Genomic DNA, 19,647 nt, shown 5'->3' on the forward strand with positions numbered 1-19,647 from the left:
TCACATCTAGGATAATGCAATAATGCATCAATCAAGTCCACCTAGTTCATTTATAATCATTCAAGCAAATAATGCATCAAAGAGTTGGGGGGGGAGGGGGCGGGAAGGAAAGTAAATAAGCATATAGAAGAAATTGGCATGAAAAAAGTCAAATTAAAGAGATAATGGGAACAATAGAGATATCCAACAATATAAAAGAGATACAGCCAGAAAAGAAGAAGAAGAAGAAAGGATAAACAAGAGAATAACATCATATTACCAGCTGTCGTAGTAGTACTCCTGTTGTACAAAATAAAAGTCTTGTTTCCTTGGAACGTTTTGCTTCTAAACGAATCTGGTAACCCACAGTTTCTCCAAGATTTTCACCCCTTTCAGAAGAAACTCGAGCTGCAACAGATATAGCAGATATGCGACGGGGTTGTGTGCATATTATATTGCATTCTGCCCCACGAAGGCATGAGATCTCCTCATCTAATATAAATTGGGGTAACTGTGTCGTTTTTCCACAACCTGTCTCTCCTGAAACTACATGGACCTATTCGGTCAAACCAAACAAATGAGAATAGGCTACAACATTGCTTAAACTCATTTAAGATAGCTCTTCCACCAAAAAGTACATCATCATCTAAGCTTTATACCAACTAATAGGGGGTCCTTGCACCAAAAAAGTAAGAAGGATAAAAAGATAAATAAAATAAATAAAATAAAAATCATTATCAAGATAAACATTAGCTATTGCTGTTATATGGGCTGACAACATGGACATAAGATTATGTAGGAAGGTTAAACACATTTCCTCTACAGGGAAATTATTGAGCACAGAAGATGGAAAACAATGGTAAAATTCTCAGTTCATCATTGAGCAACTTCAACAAGCAAGAAACATATGTGATTAAATCAAACTAACATGATGGGGACATCACGCGCACATGCGCACGCACGCCGCCCCTACGCATGTACGTAAGGAGAAGGGGGGTCCCACCGTCGATCTGGCTCGATAACGACGTCCAGGGAGGGCCTCCTAGCTAGAAGACGAAGTTTCGATTTAAAGAGTGGGCCCGATGGTCACGAAAAGCCCATCATGAGATCTCATGATCGTGGTCCACTAGTTGGATTAAGTTCATACTTTAGGTTTTGCTTATTTATATTATTTAGAACATCATAAACGCTTTAGATTTCTTTGATTGGTTTTTATTTTAGTTTACTTCATCACCAAGTAATAGGTTGGACACATGGCGCTAGTTTTGGGGTATAAGGTTTTCTTATAAATAGGCACCCCTTACAGTTCTTTTGATTCAATGAAGATAAATAAAAATTGTTGTGTTTTCCTGCTCCTTTTCAAGTTATGAAAACCTAAATGGGTGCGAAGCCCTCCCTTCTTCGAAGGGCTAACTATCGTGGTGCGAAGCGACATTTATCCCGATTCGCCCCCACCTTCTTCCATCCATATTTCTCCTCCTACAAGCATTCCATTTGCAAATCCATCAATAGTTGCCGCCGTTTTTCTCTCTACAACAGATTTCCAGAATCTGGCCCTACAGGAGGGCTGAAACTTCAGCGGAGCACCACGCACAAACCGTGCATCGGATCGAGCTGAGATTTGGGGGTTTTGGAGTCCATCCTTGGCCAACTAGGGCCAAGGTGGCATTTTTCTGAATAGTGGGCCCCACACACGTGCGGCTGTGATCACACGCAGGTGCGTCTGGGCCATTGTTGCTGTCCGCACGCGAAAACTATCTTCCGGTTCAGGTTTTCTTCTTATTTTACCCTCTCATACCAGTTTTTCATAAACCCTAACCCTATATTGCATTATCCTTAATTTGTTTGCCCCTTTTCTCACCCTAGGGTTTCTTGAATTGAAATTAGTGAATCCCTTAGATTATGGACTGATTGTTGTGCATGTATGAATGATTACTGCTTATCTTTGAGCATTGTTTGTTTATAATTTTAACAGATCCAACCCTAACCTGTGTAGGTCTGGACCCGTGCGGATTCCCCTTTACTTGAATGTTTGAGCTTTTGTGTAGGATGTGGAATTAATATGGATTGTTTTGAATTAGTATGATCTAAAGCCTGAGATCTTGCATATCATATTTAATTTTTCATGTCCTGCATCAAATTTGGTATCAGAGCTTAGGGTTCTTATAGGGGAATATATCACATATTTAAGGTTTAGTTTGTTTGAGTCCTTCATGCATCCAGCTCATTACATATAGCTGCTAGAAGACCGTAGTCCCTGATATATGTTGCTGAATTTTAGTAACGGTGTGTAGTCTCCTTCATATAGTCTCATAGTGTCATTTAGTTCTTTTAGACCCATATAGTCGTCATAGAAAGTCCCTAAATGGAGTTAGCAAGTGTATGCCCATACGTACGAGTCATGGTTTTGGTTTGCACCCTACTCTAAACGTGGAGCAACTGCTAGAGTCACTAGATGAACTATCCTAGCAGATAGAGTCTGTGGGTAAGCGCTTGGAACAACATATAGACCAACGCTTTGATCAATTTAATGTACGCATTACCCAACTAAAGGCCTCCGCCAGGACAAACCCTCCTATTAGGGTAGATGTTCAATCTCAGGCAGGTGGCTAGGAGGATAGACCAATGAATGGAATTGGCCAAGGAATTAGTTATAGGCATGCACCCGTGCACCCACCCCATGAGGGACATCAAGACCACTATTTTGAGGGGTACAACATATACGGCCTTGTGGCTAGAGAGAGTGCACCAGAGGCTAGTGTAGAATTACCCACTGAGGCCATTCCGGTCGTGGATGAGTTTCGTGATGTCTTTCCTGATGATCTACCAGATGAGTCTCCTCCTAGGAGGGATATAGAACACACCGGAACATGAGACACCGTAATACCTACAGCCGAGTTTGCGTTTAATAGTTCTGTCAATAGGTCCACAAGTCTCAGTCCTTATGAAGTCATTACTGGTTATAAACCTAAGAAACCTATTGATCCTATCTCTATGTCACTGTCCTATAGACCGTCAGAGTCTGTAGAGTCTTTTGTGCATCACATTCATTCATGGCATCAAAAAACCAGGCAGAAGATCATTACTAGTAATGAACATTACAAATTTTCTGCAGACCAACATAAATTTTTCAAGGAATTCAATATAAGAGACTCTGTGATGGTCCGCATCAGGCCCAAGTAGTATCCTCCGGGGGCCGTTCGTAAGTTACACGCGCATAACTCTAGACCCTTCAAAATTATAAAACGAAACAGTCTTAATGAGTATGTGGCAAATCTTCCACCCTTCATGGGAATTAGTTTCACATTCAATATGGAGAATTTAGTTGCATTTTAAGGAGCCATTGATGCATTATCCAGCCTTTTGCCTAACCATCCTGAATCCCTAAACCTTTCCCTTGATCCATGGCCCCCTCCCGACTCATCTTCCCAGCCTCCACGTCCCATACCTACCCATCCCGACCCATTTTCCCAGCATCTACCTCCCATACCTACCTTTCATGACCCATTTTCCCAGCCTCTACGTGCCAAACCTACCCGTCCTAGCCCATTTTTCCAACCTCTACCTCTCATACCTACTCTTCCCGATCTTTTTTCTCAGCCTCTATCTTCCATACCTAGCCTTCACACACCCAGAGAGGAAATAGAGGATATCTTGAATCATCAGATAGTTTCTGCGTTGGATGGTGGGTTTCAGAAGTACCTAATTAAATGGAAGTCACGCCCAACTTCAGACAGCACATGGCTCACTAAGGAGGAGCTTCAGAGACTTGATCCTGACATCCTAAAGCGGTTCAGGAGTCTTATTTCGCCGGTGGCGAAATCTTCGCAGCTGGGGAGAATTGATGGGGACATCACGCGCGCGCACACGCACGCACGCTCCTACGCATGTACGCAAGGAGAGGGAGGATCCCACTGTCGATTTGGCTCGATGACGACGTCTAGAGAGGGCCTCCTAGTTAGAAGACGAAGTTTTGATTCAAAGAGTGGGCCCAATAGTCACGAAAGCCCATCATGAGATCTCATGATTGTGGCCCACTAGTCGGATTAAGTTCATATTTTAGGTTTTGCTTATTTATATTATTTAGAACATCATAAACACTTTAGAATTTTTTTGATTGGTTTTTATTTTAGTTTACTTCATCGTCAAATAATAGGTTGCGCACATGACACGAGTTTTGGGGTATAAGGTTTTCTTATAAATAGGCACTCCTTATAGTTCTTTTGATTCAATGAAGATGAATAAATATTGCTGCATTTTCCTACTCCTTTTTGAGTTATGAAAACCTAATTGGGTGCGAAACCCTCCCTTCTTCGAAGGGCTAACTACTGTGGTGCGAAGCCACATATATCCCGATTCACTCCCACCTTCTTCCATCTATATTTCTCTTCTCCTACAAGCATTCCATTTGCAAATCCATCAATAGTTGCAGCCGTTTTTCTCTCTATAGCAAATTTCCAGAATCTGGACCTACAGGAGGGCCGAAACTTCAATGGAGCACCATGCACAAAACGTGCATCGGATCAAGCTGAGATTTGGGGGTTTTAGAGTTCATCCCTGGCCGACCAGAGCCAATGTGACATTTTTCTGAATAGTGGGCCCCACACACGTGCGGCCGTGATCACACGCAGGTGCGTCTGAGCCGTTGTTGCTGTTCGCGCACGGGAACTGTCTTCCGGTTCAGGTTTTCTTTTTATTTTACCTTCTCATACCAGTTTTTCATAAACCCTAACCCTAGATTGCATTATCCTTAATTTGTTTGCCCCTTTTCTCACCCTACGGTTCCTTGAATTGAAATTGGTGAATCCCTTGGATTATGGACTGATTGCTGTGCATGTGTGGATGATTACTGCTTATCTTTGAGCATTGTTTGGTTTATAATTTTAACAGATCCAGCCCTAACCTGTGTAGGCCTGGACCCGTGCGGATTCCCCTTGAATGTTTAAGCTTTTGTGTAGGATGTGGAATTAACATGGATTGTTTTGAATTAGTATGACCTAAAGCCTAAGATCTTGCATATCATATTTAATTTTCCATGTCCTGCATCACAACACGGGGATTTTACCACTAACAAACATTAAGGCTATGGGTTGAGCCCATATCTCAAGTGAAGGATGTTTTGTGTTGCAACAGCGAGACCATGGGATCAAACTCAGCTTGCCTACCAAAACAAGACATAATTATATTGCATACACACATCATATTGCGCAAGGAAAAAATAATTTCCTAGTTTTGTGAAATGGGAATATGAGGACAAAAATAGTGAAAATCATACAACAAATTAATGAAGTAATCAACTATATATATATATATATATATATATATATATATATATATATATATATATATATATATATATATATATATAAGACAGGGTGTGGCCTACTTGTAGAGGCCAGAGAGGGATACGGGGTATACACAAGGAAACACACAACAAGAGAGGTGTGGGCTAAAATGCAGAGAGAGATTGGGTGAGGTCTACATGCAGAGAGATGTGGGTACCTGGGATTTTTGTGGGTAAAAGCTATTTGCTGACTTTTGCAGATGAAATCTGAACAGTTCAATATGCAAAATTCAGCACTCCAGAAAAACTAATTGTGGGGGTAAAATTGTCCCCCACAACTTGCATTATCTATAGTACAGTCTATATAGAATATTAAAGAGCCTAAGCCTTTCAATGAAAATACAGTCAAACCATGTGGAGAACATCAATTGTTCCAAAAGAAGAAGAGATATTGAACATCAAACATGGAGAAGCACAAGTTGCCTCAGATGTATATTGCTCAATGCCAAACTCAGATAATATCTTCTTGCATGATCAATGCCTAATGCAGACAAATTGAGTATTTTTAGTATAAAATCCATTCCATGGGAGTGGAAAATTCAATCCCGTGATTCTTAGAAATATTTTGAAAGATTGGGAAGGAAAATAGAATAACTGCAACAATAACAACAAGGTACGTGTACCCAGTGTTCGAGTTGTCGGTATTGCTACAGGTTTCGTTGGCCGGAGATAAAGATATAATATTGTTATCGCCGATAATATTGCCAATAACTGGAAATGCAGGGAAAAAGGGGGAAACATGGAGAAAATGGTGGAATTTTTCAGTGAAACTTCAGGACATGCCTAAATACACATATTTACATATTCAGGAATGAAAAAATTGCAAAAAGAATGCATTAAATTAGAAGTTTCCATTTAATGGGAGCCAAAAGGCATGCGTTGTCGTAAGAAATCACTCAAATAGTAACAGAAATGAGTTTATATAATACAAATGCAATGGACCCATGGGTAGATAAAAATCTGTAGTGGACCCCACCACAGAAAACAGTTGGAAGAGTGATTCCCACAGTTGAAACTATCCTAAGGCCCGCCATAATGTTTATTTGAAATCCAACCCGTTCAAAAGTTAAAAATGACACGAAAGAAGGGAAAACACAAATATCAGCTTGATCTAAAACTTTCGTGGCATTTAGAAGTTTTTAATGGTGGGCGTCACTGTCCCACTATTTTCTGTGCTGGGGTCCACTAGAGCTTTGGATTTAACTCGCTCTTTGGATATTGCCCTGAAATGATCTCTCCAAGTGGCTGATATATGTTGCTGAATTTTAGTAACGGTGTGTAGTCTCCTTCATATAGTCTCATAGTGACATATAGTTCTTTTAGACCCATATAGTCATCATAAAAAGTCCTTAGGTGGAGTTAGCAAGTGTATGCCCACACATACGAGTCATGGTTTTGGTTTGCACCCTAATCTAAACATGGAGCAACTACTAGAGTTACTAAACAAACTATCCCAGCAGATCGAGTCTGTGTGTAAGCGCTTGGAACAACATATAAACCAACACTTTGATCAATTTGATGTGCGCATTACCCAACTAAAGGCCTCTAATGGGACAGACCCCCTCATTGGGGTAGATATTCATTCTCAGGTAGGTGGCCAAGAGGATAGACCAATGAATGGAGTTGGCCAAGAAATCAATTATGGGCATACACCCGTGCACGCACCCCATGAGGGACATCAAGACCACTATTTTGAGGGGTACAACATGTGCGGCCTTGTGGCTGGATAGAGTGCACCAGAGGCAACTGTAGAGTTACCCACTGAGGTCATTCCGATAGTGGATGAGTTTCATGATGTCTTTCCTGATGATCTACTGGATGAGTCTCCCCCTAGGAGGGATATAGAGTACACCAAAACATGAGACACCGTAATACCTACAGCCGAGTTTGCGTTTAATAGTTCTGTCGATAGCTCCACAGGTCTCAATCCTTATGACGTCTTTATTGGTTATAAACCTGAGAAACCTATTGATCTTGTCCCTATGTCACTGTCTCATAGGCCATCAGAGCCTACGGAGTCTTTTGTGTATCACATTCATTCATGGCATCAAAAAATCAGGCAAAAGATCACTACTAGTAATGAACATCACAAATTTTCTGCAGACCAGCATAAATGTTTTAAGGAATTCAATGTAAGGGACTCTGTGATGGTCCACATTAGGCCCGAGTAGTATCCTCCGGGGCTCGTTCGTAAGTTACACGCGCGTAGCACTGGACCCTTCAAAATTATAAAATGAAACGGTCTCAATGCGTATGTGGCAAATCTTCCACCCTCTATGAGAATTAGTTCCACATTCAATGTGGAGAATTTAGTTGCATTTCAAGGGGCCATTGATGCATTGTCCAGCCTTTTGCCTAACCATCCCGATTCCCCAGACCTTTCCCTTGATCCATGGCCTCCTCCCTACCCATCTTCCCAGCCTCTACCTCTCATCCCTACCCTTCTCGGTCCATTTTCCCAGCCTCTACGTCCCCTACTTACCCATCCCGGCCCATTTCCCCAACCTCTACCTCCCATAACTACCCTTCCCGACCCATTTTTCCAGCCTCTACGTCCCATACCTACCGTACCGGCCCATTTTCCCAGCCTCTACCTCCATACCAGAGAGGAAATAGAGGATATCTTGAATCATCAGATAGTTTCTGCGTTGGATGGTGGGTTTCAGAAGTACCTAATTAAATGGAAGTCACGCCCAACTTCAAACAACACGTGGCTCACTAAGGAGGAGCTTTAGAGACTTGATCCTGACATCCTGGAGTGGTTCAGGAGTCTTATTTCGCCGGTGGCGAAATCTTCGCAGCTGGGGAGAATTGATGGGGACATCACGCGCGCGCACACGCACGCACGCTCCTACGCATGTACGCAAGGAGAGGGAGGATCCCACTGTCGATTTGGCTCGATGACGACGTCTAGAGAGGGCCTCCTAGTTAGAAGACGAAGTTTTGATTCAAAGAGTGGGCCCAATAGTCACGAAAGCCCATCATGAGATCTCATGATTGTGGCCCACTAGTCGGATTAAGTTCATATTTTAGGTTTTGCTTATTTATATTATTTAGAACATCATAAACACTTTAGAATTTTTTTGATTGGTTTTTATTTTAGTTTACTTCATCGCCAAGTAATAGGTTGCGCACATGGCGCGAGTTTTGGGGTATAGAGTTTTCTTATAAATAGGCACCCCTTGTAGTTCTTTTGATTCAATGAAGATTAATAAAAATTGTTGCATTTTTCTGCTCCTTTCTGAGTTAAGAAAACCTAATTGGGTGCGAAGCCCTCCCTTCTTCGAAGGGCTAACTACCGTGGTGCGAAGCCACATCTATCTCGATTCGCTCCCACTTTCTTTCATCCATATTTTTCTTCTCCTACAAGCATTCCATCTACAAATCCATCAATAGTTGCAGCCGTTTTTCTCTCTACAGCAGATTTCCAGAATTTGGCCCTGCATGAGGGCTGAAGCTTCGACAGAGCACCACGCACAAACCGTGCATCGGATCGAGCTGAGATTTGGGAGTTTTGAAGTCCATTCCTGGCTGACTAGGGCCAAGGTGGCCTTTTTCTGAATATTGGGCCCCACACACGTGCGGCCATGATCACACGCACGTGCATCTGGGCCATTGTTGCTGTCCGCGAGCAGGAACTGTCTTTCGGTTCAGGTTTTTTTCATATTTTACCCTCTCATACCAGTTTTTCATAAACCCTAACCCTAAATTGCATTATCATTAATTTATTTGCCCATTTTCTCACCCTAGGGTTCCTTAAATTGAAATTGGTGAATCCCTTGGATTAGGGACTGATTGCCGTGCTTGTGTGGATGAATACTGTTTATCTTTGAGTATCGTTTGGTTTATAATTTTAATAGATCCAGCCCTAACATGTGTAGGCCTGGACCCGTGCGGATTCCCCTTGAATGTTTAAGCTTTTGTGTAGGATGTGGAATTAACATGGATTGTTTTGAATTAGTATGACCTAAAGCCTAAGATCTTGCATATCATATTTAATTTTCCATGTCCTGCATCACAACACGGGGATTTTACCACTAACAAACATTAAGGCTATGGGTTGAGCCCATATCTCAAGTGAAGGATGTTTTGTGTTGCAACAGCGAGACCATGGGATCAAACTCAGCTTGCCTACCAAAACAAGACATAATTATATTGCATACACACATCATATTGCGCAAGGAAAAAATAATTTCCTAGTTTTGTGAAATGGGAATATGAGGACAAAAATAGTGAAAATCATACAACAAATTAATGAAGTAATCAACTATATATATATATATATAAGACAGGGTGTGGCCTACTTGTAGAGGCCAGAGAGGGATACGGGGTATACACAAGGAAACACACAACAAGAGAGGTGTGGGCTAAAATGCAGAGAGAGATTGGGTGAGGTCTACATGCAGAGAGATGTGGGTACCTGGGATTTTTGTGGGTAAAAGCTATTTGCTGACTTTTGCAGATGAAATCTGAACAGTTCAATATGCAAAATTCAGCACTCCAGAAAAACTAATTGTGGGGGTAAAATTGTCCCCCACAACTTGCATTATCTATAGTACAGTCTATATAGAATATTAAAGAGCCTAAGCCTTTCAATGAAAATACAGTCAAACCATGTGGAGAACATCAATTGTTCCAAAAGAAGAAGAGATATTGAACATCAAACATGGAGAAGCACAAGTTGCCTCAGATGTATATTGCTCAATGCCAAACTCAGATAATATCTTCTTGCATGATCAATGCCTAATGCAGACAAATTGAGTATTTTTAGTATAAAATCCATTCCATGGGAGTGGAAAATTCAATCCCGTGATTCTTAGAAATATTTTGAAAGATTGGGAAGGAAAATAGAATAACTGCAACAATAACAACACTGCGTGTACCCATTATAGCTTCCTATTCAAACAACAAAATAGTGCGAGAAATAGCATAAGGAGGCTTGACTTACATGACTAAACAAAAGACTGACATACTTGTGGTTTAATTAAGCAATCCAACACTGGAAAAAAAAAAAAAAGGGTTAGATAATCAAACACTGCGAGTGACTGGGAAAAGTGGAAATTCTACACAGACCTCTTTGAGACTTTCAGAGAGATTCACGACAAAATAAAAAAGCAACAATATAGCTGAGAAATAAATATACATATCCCACATAGCTTGCTGCCAAAAAGTAAATGAAAAAGAGCATAACGAAGTATGCATGGAGAACTGACGTGGATTCTAAACAAAGAACAAGATAGTCTTGGCTCACTTCAGCATAGAGAAACGATGGCAGAGCCAATCTGTGACAAGTTTGAAATTCTACGAATTGACTTGTTCTCTCTTTCATATTGTGAAATTCATTCCATGGTATGGAAAAGGTAGAGTTGAGCTTGAAACTTTCAGAAAGATATGGAAAAATAAATAAATAAATAACTGCTAGGTACAGTTAAAACCACAGGAACAATTCAATCTGGTGATTCTTTGAAAATTTTTGAGAGATGCACAAAACTAATTGCAACAATACTCAAGAAAGTACACAAGTACCCATCAAAGGCTCATAGTTTGCTAAACCTTAACCCCAAAAAAAAAAAAAGGACATAGCATAATGACATATGCTAGGCAATTGATTCATTTGACTGAAAATGAGATAGGATAGTCTTGGTTGTGGTATTCATGGACAAAAACTACATTGGTATAAGTTGGAACTCTATAGAGGAACATTTGCTCCCTCATCCCAAGATGAGAATTATCTTGTACTAAGTGGCAAGTTTAGAAGGACAAAGAGATAAATTCGGATTCATTAGGGTAAACAAATTAAAAGATAAGGATACGGGTGGTAGGAAGGGGTTGTTGAAGAAGACAATGGAAAGAGACTATGAATTTATAAAAGGAGGTTGGACACTATGATTGAAATTGGTGCTAGATGGTAACGGGTGTTGAGGGAATATGATGTTAAATCTCAGTATCTGAAAATGCATCATGATGATTACTCTACGCATAGCCTGGACTGTTGGAATCTTTTGCTGCTCAAAAAAACATGAAGCCTTCATCATAAAAATCAAGAAAATAGGAAAATCAGAAAAATACGGAGAAAAAAAAGTGTAAAATGCCGTTGGGGAACTCCTTTGAAGGACCGACAAAATACTGGTGGCTCTATTTTAGGATCTTTCAGTTGAAGGTGATACCATTAAACATCACTTTGGCGTTCAAGAAGCGACCAGCTCCATGGCAGTTGGCACATATTATCGAAGAATATTTAGATTTGTCATGGTGGAAATATGTTACCTCTGGTCATCTCATTCAGGAGGAAAACAAAGTAGTCAACACTCTTGCCAAGAAAAGGAAGTACAAGTGAACCTTCATATTATGAAGACGGGTCCTTTTATGAAGATCTGACCCTTTTTTTGAGCGGTAATAAAAAGAATTAAAAAGAAAGAGGAGAGAAAACAAGACTGATGATGAGGAATCATCAGAAAAATACAGATGCAAACCTCTGACTATCCACAAGAGATTCCTCCAAGAAGTTAGTGAAAATAGAAGATGATTTAGTCCATTCAAACAAGAGCTCATTTGATGCACTCGACTTGTCATGGAAAGTCCTACTATACTCAAACCATATCGATCAGATACCAGCAAGAAGAACAACCCACCGCATAATCTTCCTTGTTCTCCCATGACCTCTAGAGTGTCGGGACATTTATTTAAATTAAAATTTAAAAAATAATATAAAATAATATTAAAAAAAACACATGAATCAAGCAAGGCATCACCCTAACCAACCTTTTAAAAAAATAATAATAATAATAAAAAACAGAAAATCTTCTATGAGAATCAAGAAGGCATAAATAGGTAGCCCACAGATTTTGCATCACGAAGGCACAAAATGCACATATTCATAATGATCATTTTCCTATTCCTTAGGTGATCAATCGTGGGAACCTTGTCTATCCAACCAAGCACTCAAAAGCCAAACACAAAGTGAACCAAAGAACTTCCAAACGTGATGGATGTGGTCCAACACCCTAGACAAGGGCTCAATACATACAGTAGAATAAAATGACTAAATCGACCCGATTTCTCTATGTTTCACTTGCATTTGTTCCCGACTTCTAGAACACCACCTTGACCATGTAGGGCATCCATGAGACTCACAAATTCTTTAAAACTCACAACGAACAGATTTCAACGAAAGAGGTGGAAACAACACTCTATTCCCCAGCAAAGGAGGCAAATTGAGAGATGGTCAGATTCTTCTCCAAAGCCACTCTAAACAAGCTAGATTAACAAATTAATGTTTAGGGTTGGTTCCGTCTAGTCACAAATTCTTTAAAACTCACAACAAACAGATTTCGACGAAAGAGGTGGAAACAACACTATTCCCTAGCAAAGGAGGCAAACTGAGAGATAGTCGGATTCTTCTCCAAAGCCACTCCGAACAAGCTAGATTAACAAATTCTCACGAGCATATCGCCATTCCCACAACAAAATCCCTCCAGAGACAAACATGGGCACCATTCCCAAGAGAGAAGGAATCTCCCTTCTAGACGGAACCAACCCTAAACATTAATTTCCAAGAACCAGAAGCTCCATCTTGCAAAGATTGTAGTGTGCCACCACTACAATCCACACCGAATTTGGAGCAATAACTTTTTTCCACAGAATCCCCTCTTCCTCCCAAATAATCTCCATAGCCATTCTCCCAAGAGCACCATTTTAAAGGATTTCAGAGCTCTTATTCCAAGCTTGTTAACTCCTTTGGTTTGCACACCTCTTCCAATCCACAAGATGGAACTTGCGTTTGTCTAAGATAGAACTTGTGTTTGTATTCAACCCCATGCCATAGTCATTTGGATTCCATCCAATCTGTTTATAAGCTAGCGGACAATGGAACATAGACATGAAATAAACTGGTATATCCAATAAAGCAGTTTTGATTAATGTAATGTTGCCTCCAGGAAATAGATAACGACTTTCCCAACCAAATAATTTCCTTTCAAAACTTTCTACACTATTATCCGAAAGATGCGAAGTTGATTTACCAATGCAACGAGGAAGCCTCTAAGTAGAGGAAAGCTTAACCGACGTGCATCATAAAATATGGGCAAAGACATTTAAAACTCGTTCTTCCAATCAAATGCACAACATCACGTTTTGAATATTTGACTTTTTTCCAAAAAAGTCAAATATTCTTTAAAACACCGAACAACCTTCCACGGATTATCAACTTAAGATTGGTTGGCTGGCCTAGCAAAACAAGATGGTGTCGTCAACGAACAAGAGAATATGAAAGTCTCAATTTGCAACCGAGAAGCCACTGAACAAATCAACCTTCTAGCTCAGTCCAGCATCCTACTAAGAGCCTTGGCCACAACCAAAGTGAAAAGGGGAAAGAGGATCCGCATGCCAACCATTCACCAGAATCAAGAAGGTTGAACTCATGCATTGCATCATCCAGTTCATCCATCGAACCCTAAAAACCATTCTTCTTAACATGTAAGCAACAAAGTTCCATCGACATATCATAAGCTTTCTTCATATCAATCTTATAGATTATGCCATGTTTAAGTACCTATAGTTGATGCACTCATTTTTCCAAATTATTTGTAGTATCAACACCAAAATGCCCCTTCAACCTTCAAGATGATCCCCCCAAGAACCTCGCATAATTTGGTGCCAAGAATTTTAGCCAAGATTTTATGAAGACTACCAATTAAGCTAATAGGCAAAAATCTTTGAGCCGTTCAGCTCCCTCCTATAGGACTAAACCAATAAAAGACGCACCAATGTTCTTATATAATTTTCCCTTTTTAGAACTCTAAAATGATACCCATCACATGAACTTTTAGATCTTTCCAAAAAAATAGAAAGAATGTGATCGGATACCCATAGAAACCCAAACTTTACCACTACCATGGCATTTAATTACATTTAAAATTTCCTTCCTGAAAGATCTTTTGAACCAAGCTGCCTTAGCCTTGACCAATTCTAAGGAGAATGATGACTGGCATCGGACTACGATTTTTTACACCTATGCAAAATGTGGGGAGAAGAATTGCAAGGTGATCGTCGATAGTGGTAGATTGGTAGTTGTACAAATGTGGTCTCCGCTAGTACTTTATCTCGTTTGGGTTTGAAACCCAAACCGCACCCTCAGCCCTTTATAGTTTCATGGGTTGATGCATCTTTCATGCTTGTTACCCAATGATATCTTATGCCTGTTCATTTTGGATCCTATTCAGATTCGTTGTGGGTACAACGTTTTAACGTTTTGCCCATGGATGTTGGACACATCATTATTGGGCGGCATTGGTTATTTGACCACGATGTGACGATATATGGCCGCTTTAATGTGTGTTGATTTTAACAATGCCAAGGAGTTCAAGAGAGAGGCTAAGGTGGATTCGATGGCGTACACCTTAGTAGCTAGAGAAGTTCCACCCGAGGTTAGTGTAGAGGGACCCCCTGAGGTGATTCTAATTCTGTATGAATTTCACGATGTATTCCCAGAGGACTTACCAAATGAGCTTCCATCCATGAGGGACATCCAACATGCCATTGATCGTCCCTAGGGCAACTCTACCAAATCTTCCTCATTATTGAACGAACCCTACGGAGTATAAAATGTTGAAGAAGCAGGTAAATGAGCTTCTTAGGAAGGGTTTCATTCAAGAGAGTTTGAGTCAGTGTGCCGTGTCAGCGCTTCTCATGCCTAAGAAAGACGGCACGTGGCGCATGCGTGTGGGCAGTAGAGCCATCAATAAGATCACGGTCAAGTACCGGTTTCCCATACTGCGTCTTGATGTTATGTTAGACATGATGGAGGGTGCCACCATTTTTTCAAAGATTGACTTTAAGAGCAAGTTTCACCAAATACATATACGCCCAAGAGATGAATGGAAGACAACCTTTAAGACGAAGGATTGGCTATACGAGCGGCTAGTCATGTCCTTTGGCTTGACTAATGCCCCGATCACATTTATGAGGGTGATGACCCAGGTGTTGAGGCCCTTTATGGGTGAGTTTTTTGTAGTGTATTTCGATGACATTCTTATCTATAGCACGTCAAAGGAACATCTCTACCATCTGAGGCAAGCTTACGGGGTCCTCAGAACTGAAAAGCTTTATGCCAACCTTAAGAAGTGCACATTCATTTCAAAGAGTGTTATCTTCTTAGGGTTCATAGTATCATATGAGGGAATGAGAGCAGACCCCGAGAAGGTCAGGGCCATAATTGAGTGGCTTGAGCCACGCGATATTTACAAGGTACAAAGCTTTCACAGCTTAGCAACTTTCTCTAGGCAGTTCATTAGAGAGTTTAATTCCATCATTGATTGCATAAAGAAAGGGGATTTCATATGGACCAAAGCTGCCTCTAGAGCATTTAAGAAAATTAAGGGCAAGATGAGCGAAACTCCCGTTATGCACCTTCCAAACTTTTCTAAAGTCTTTGAAGTTGCGTGTGATGCATCTAGGGTAGGTATAGGTGGAGTGCTTAATTAAGAAGGGAACCCCATTGCTTACTTTAGTGAGAAGTTGAATGAGGCAAAGCAACGGTATTCTACTTATGACAAAGAGTACTATGCAGTCGTTCAATCCTTACGTCATTGGCGTCATTATCTATTATTGCAAGAATTTGTCTTGTTTTCTGACCATGAGACCTTACGTTACTTCAATTCCCAAAAAAAACTAAACCCTAGGCATGCTAAATGAGTTCAATTTCTTAAAGAATATTATTTTGTTCTTAAACATAAGGCCGTGGTTGAGAACAAACTTGTTGATGCCCTTAGTTGTCGTGTGGCGCTACTCTAAAGTATAAGTGTGGAAGTGACTGGGTTTGAGTGGCTGAGAAAAGAGTATCCTACAAGCCCAAACTTTTGTGAGTTGTACGCGTCACTACAAGATGGTCAGTTGAGTGACAGTCCCGAGTTTGTCAACATCGATGAGTTCCTATTTAAAGGTGACAAACTCAGCATTCCCCGTACTTCCCTCCGTGATTTCCTAGTTTGGGAACTTCATGTAGGAGGGGTAGTTGGTCCTTTGAGGAGGGACAAGACCATTGTCCTTGTTAAGGATAGGTTTTATTGAACAAATCTCAAGAGAGGTGTAGCCAAGATAGTTGGGCAGTGCAGGACTTGTCAACTAGCGAAGCAAAAAAAGCAAAATACAGGATTGTATACACCTTTGTCAATGCCCCATATACTCCATGGCAGGACATCACTATGAATTTCGTGTTGGGTTTACCTAAGACTATTAAGAAACATGATTCTATATTTGTGGTTGTAGACTTTTTCCAAAATGGCCCATTTCATTCCGTGCTCGAAATCATCAGATGCCTCCAATGAGGCTAAACTTTTCTTTGGAGAGGTAGTGTGTTTACATGGTCTACCAAAGACTATAGTGTTTGATCGTGATGTACGTTTTATAAGCTATTTTTAGAAGACCCTATGGCACACAATGGGGACAAGGCTTCAATTTTCATATGCCTATCATCCTCAAATAGACAGTCAGACTAAGATCATCAATAGGAGTCTTGGAAATCTACTTTGATGCCGTCTGGGTGATCACGTTAGAACTTGGGATATTGTTTTGCCTATAGCCGAGTAAACATATAATAGTTCCATTAATAGGCTCATGGGAATGAGTCCATTTGAGGTTGTGCATGGCTACAAACGTAGGAAACCCGTAGATCTCATACATATGTTTGTATCCCATAGGCCATCTAAGTCAACACATGAGTTTGCACATCACATACATGAGTTGCATAGAGAGATCAGGAAGCAGATTAACTCGAGTAATGAAAAATATAAAGCATTTGTTGATTCTCATTACAAATTTCAGGGACTTTAGGCGAGAGATTATGTCATGGTTCATATGAGGCCAAAACGGTTTCCACAGGGAGCTATTAAGAAATTGCAAGTGCATAGTGCTAGACCTACAAAATACTACAAAAACTAGGTCCTGATGCGTATGTAGTATACCGTCTACCTACCATGGGAATTAGCCCTACTTTTAATGTGGAAGATCTAGTACGATATGAGGGTCCTACTATTTCGCCTTCTGATCCATTTTCAAACCCTCCCACAGACCATGATCTAGTCCGTAACCTATGGCCTCTACCTGACCCATCAACCCAGCATTTGCCACCTTTACCCTCCTTGCCTACTCGAAGTGAACAAGTCGAAGATATACTGGATGCGCAAGTGGTTTCCACTCGCCTGGGGGATTTCAAAAATTTCTCATCAAGCGGAAGCACATGCCGGTTTCAGATAGCAAATAGATTATGGAGGCAGAGCTGCAGACTTTGGATCCCAAGATCCTGGAACTTTATAGGAATTTTAGTCTGCCATAGGCGAACTCTTCTCAATTGAGGAGAGTTGATGAGGACATCACATCACGTACGCCTTTGCATACGTATCACAGGAGGTGGGCCCCGGTTTCTCCGTGGCTAGGCGAGCATCCATATTAAAGACCCCATACATCTAGAAGACCCCACACTAGGAAGATGCGCATGGGTTGATTTAGAGAGCGATTTGGACCGTTGGATTTGAGGAACGTGACGATCAAGTTGTTGGATTGCATTGATTACATGATTGGGTCATTGATCGTGGACCATTCTTTTCATCATAGGATTATCTATATATATATATATATATATATATATATATATATAGTTTATGTTGGATTTATGCTTTGGACACTTTATGAGTGGTTTTATATATTTTTTCATTAGACTAGGGTTATTTTGGTTATAAGTCATTAAATGGGTATATAACTTCCTTTAAGATAACCACATTTGTTTTGCAATCTCATATGGCATGAGATAACAGGTATATAACTTCCATATCCACAGTCAGCAACCCATGTATACATCTGGGAGGCTGCAATTATCACTAGATGAATTCTTGCCCACGTATGGATCTGGCTTCCAAAAAGACCCATGTATCTAAATCGCACCACGTTTAGCCAAGAACTTTCATATGAAATTCCTGCATGCATAATTTTTCCCTGAATTTGATCAAAATTATGTTGGCCTGCTTGCTGATGCCAAACTGATAATATCTTCAAGATTGAAAACAAGGACCATCTTCAAAATAAGTCAAAACACAAGGAGGTAAGGAGTTTTTTTCTCATTCGATAGCAATAGATGAGCAACAAAAATAAAAAATACATGAACAAAAATGTTAATAAAAACCGCTGATTAACAAAATTAACAAACTGCAACCTATGGAAAATAGCTCTGTCAGGTCTTGATTCAGCGATGTCCTGAAAAATGAGAATATATATATATATATATATATCTATATATATATATATATATTCGGAAGGTTAACAGCACCAAGGATTGAACCCTGGATCACTCACACACTCTACACTGTCTATACCAGCTCAACAGAACAAACTCACCTACAATCACCTCCAAAATATTGAAAGATAAGCACACATCTTTGGAAATCAAAAGCCTGCAAGATCACTCCACCTCAAGAAGAATTCATCTTATCAGCAGTATGAATGCTAAAGTAGAAATATGAATTGCATGAGGGAGCAGAGTTGAATAAAAAAAATCAAAAAGGGAAAAACCTCAGATTAAAAAGATCCAGATTTGTATTCATCAGAAACACACGGATCTTGCAAATGCTACAAATTTCTGTAATGTAAATCAACTAAAGTCAAGGAGAAAGAAACATAAGCTCGGAAAATGTTTTGTGTATCCATTCTGCTTTCTATAAAACAGGCTGAAATAAAAGATAATACCAAAGGGTATGGTCACATTCCCTTATGTAAAAAACAAAACTAATATCAGTATTACAATGAACAAAATGGTAGAAAGAGTTCAGGTCCAACAACCCTCTAGAACAATAAAAATACATAAAATGATGCAAAGACAATAATTCATATAACCATTCAACATGCACATCATCAGAACCAAGTTTCAGCCTACAAGCAACCACCAGGTCCCCCAAAGTCTATGGCTGGCTGAGATCTCCAAAGTAGAAATTCCAGTGACATGAAAAGGTAATTCCAAAAAGTCACTTTAAAACAGTATTATTATCAAATAAAAAGGGGTAGAACATAACTAAATATCATCATCGTCATGGCATCACCATCTCATCATTATAATCATCGCCTTTAGCCTTTCTTCCAGCAATATGGAATGGGGTTTTAACTGGTAGACTGGGAAAATATTTACAGTTGGTTGCCCATCTGACATCAAGTTTCCTCTTTTTCCCTGCACTTTGGAAGTGGGCTCATATTGACAACACACATATGACAAAACAGTCCTACCCAGTAGTAACCCTATACCCAACTAATACACATGCCAAAGGGCAAGAAGCAGAGGATAA

General features: G+C 40.1%; 1 protein-coding gene across 4 annotated transcripts in view; it reads right to left on the reverse strand.

Annotated features, from left to right (window-relative positions):
* Window positions 1-19,647, reverse strand: part of LOC131219149 (DExH-box ATP-dependent RNA helicase DExH1) — a 96,377-nt gene that overhangs the window by 35,947 nt on the left and 40,783 nt on the right. For 3 of the 4 annotated variants that reach the window (XM_058214154.1, XM_058214158.1, XM_058214157.1), the window contains one exon: window positions 260-535. The exons of the other annotated variant lie outside the window; for it this stretch is intronic. In XM_058214154.1, coding sequence (XP_058070137.1) covers window positions 260-535 — 276 coding nt within the window. The remainder of the gene's footprint in view (window positions 1-259; window positions 536-19,647) is intronic. 4 annotated transcript variants of the gene reach the window in all.

The sequence above is a fragment of the Magnolia sinica genome, chromosome 11 (genome assembly GCF_029962835.1).
Source record: "Magnolia sinica isolate HGM2019 chromosome 11, MsV1, whole genome shotgun sequence".
Classification (NCBI taxonomy): Eukaryota; Viridiplantae; Streptophyta; class Magnoliopsida; order Magnoliales; family Magnoliaceae; genus Magnolia; species Magnolia sinica.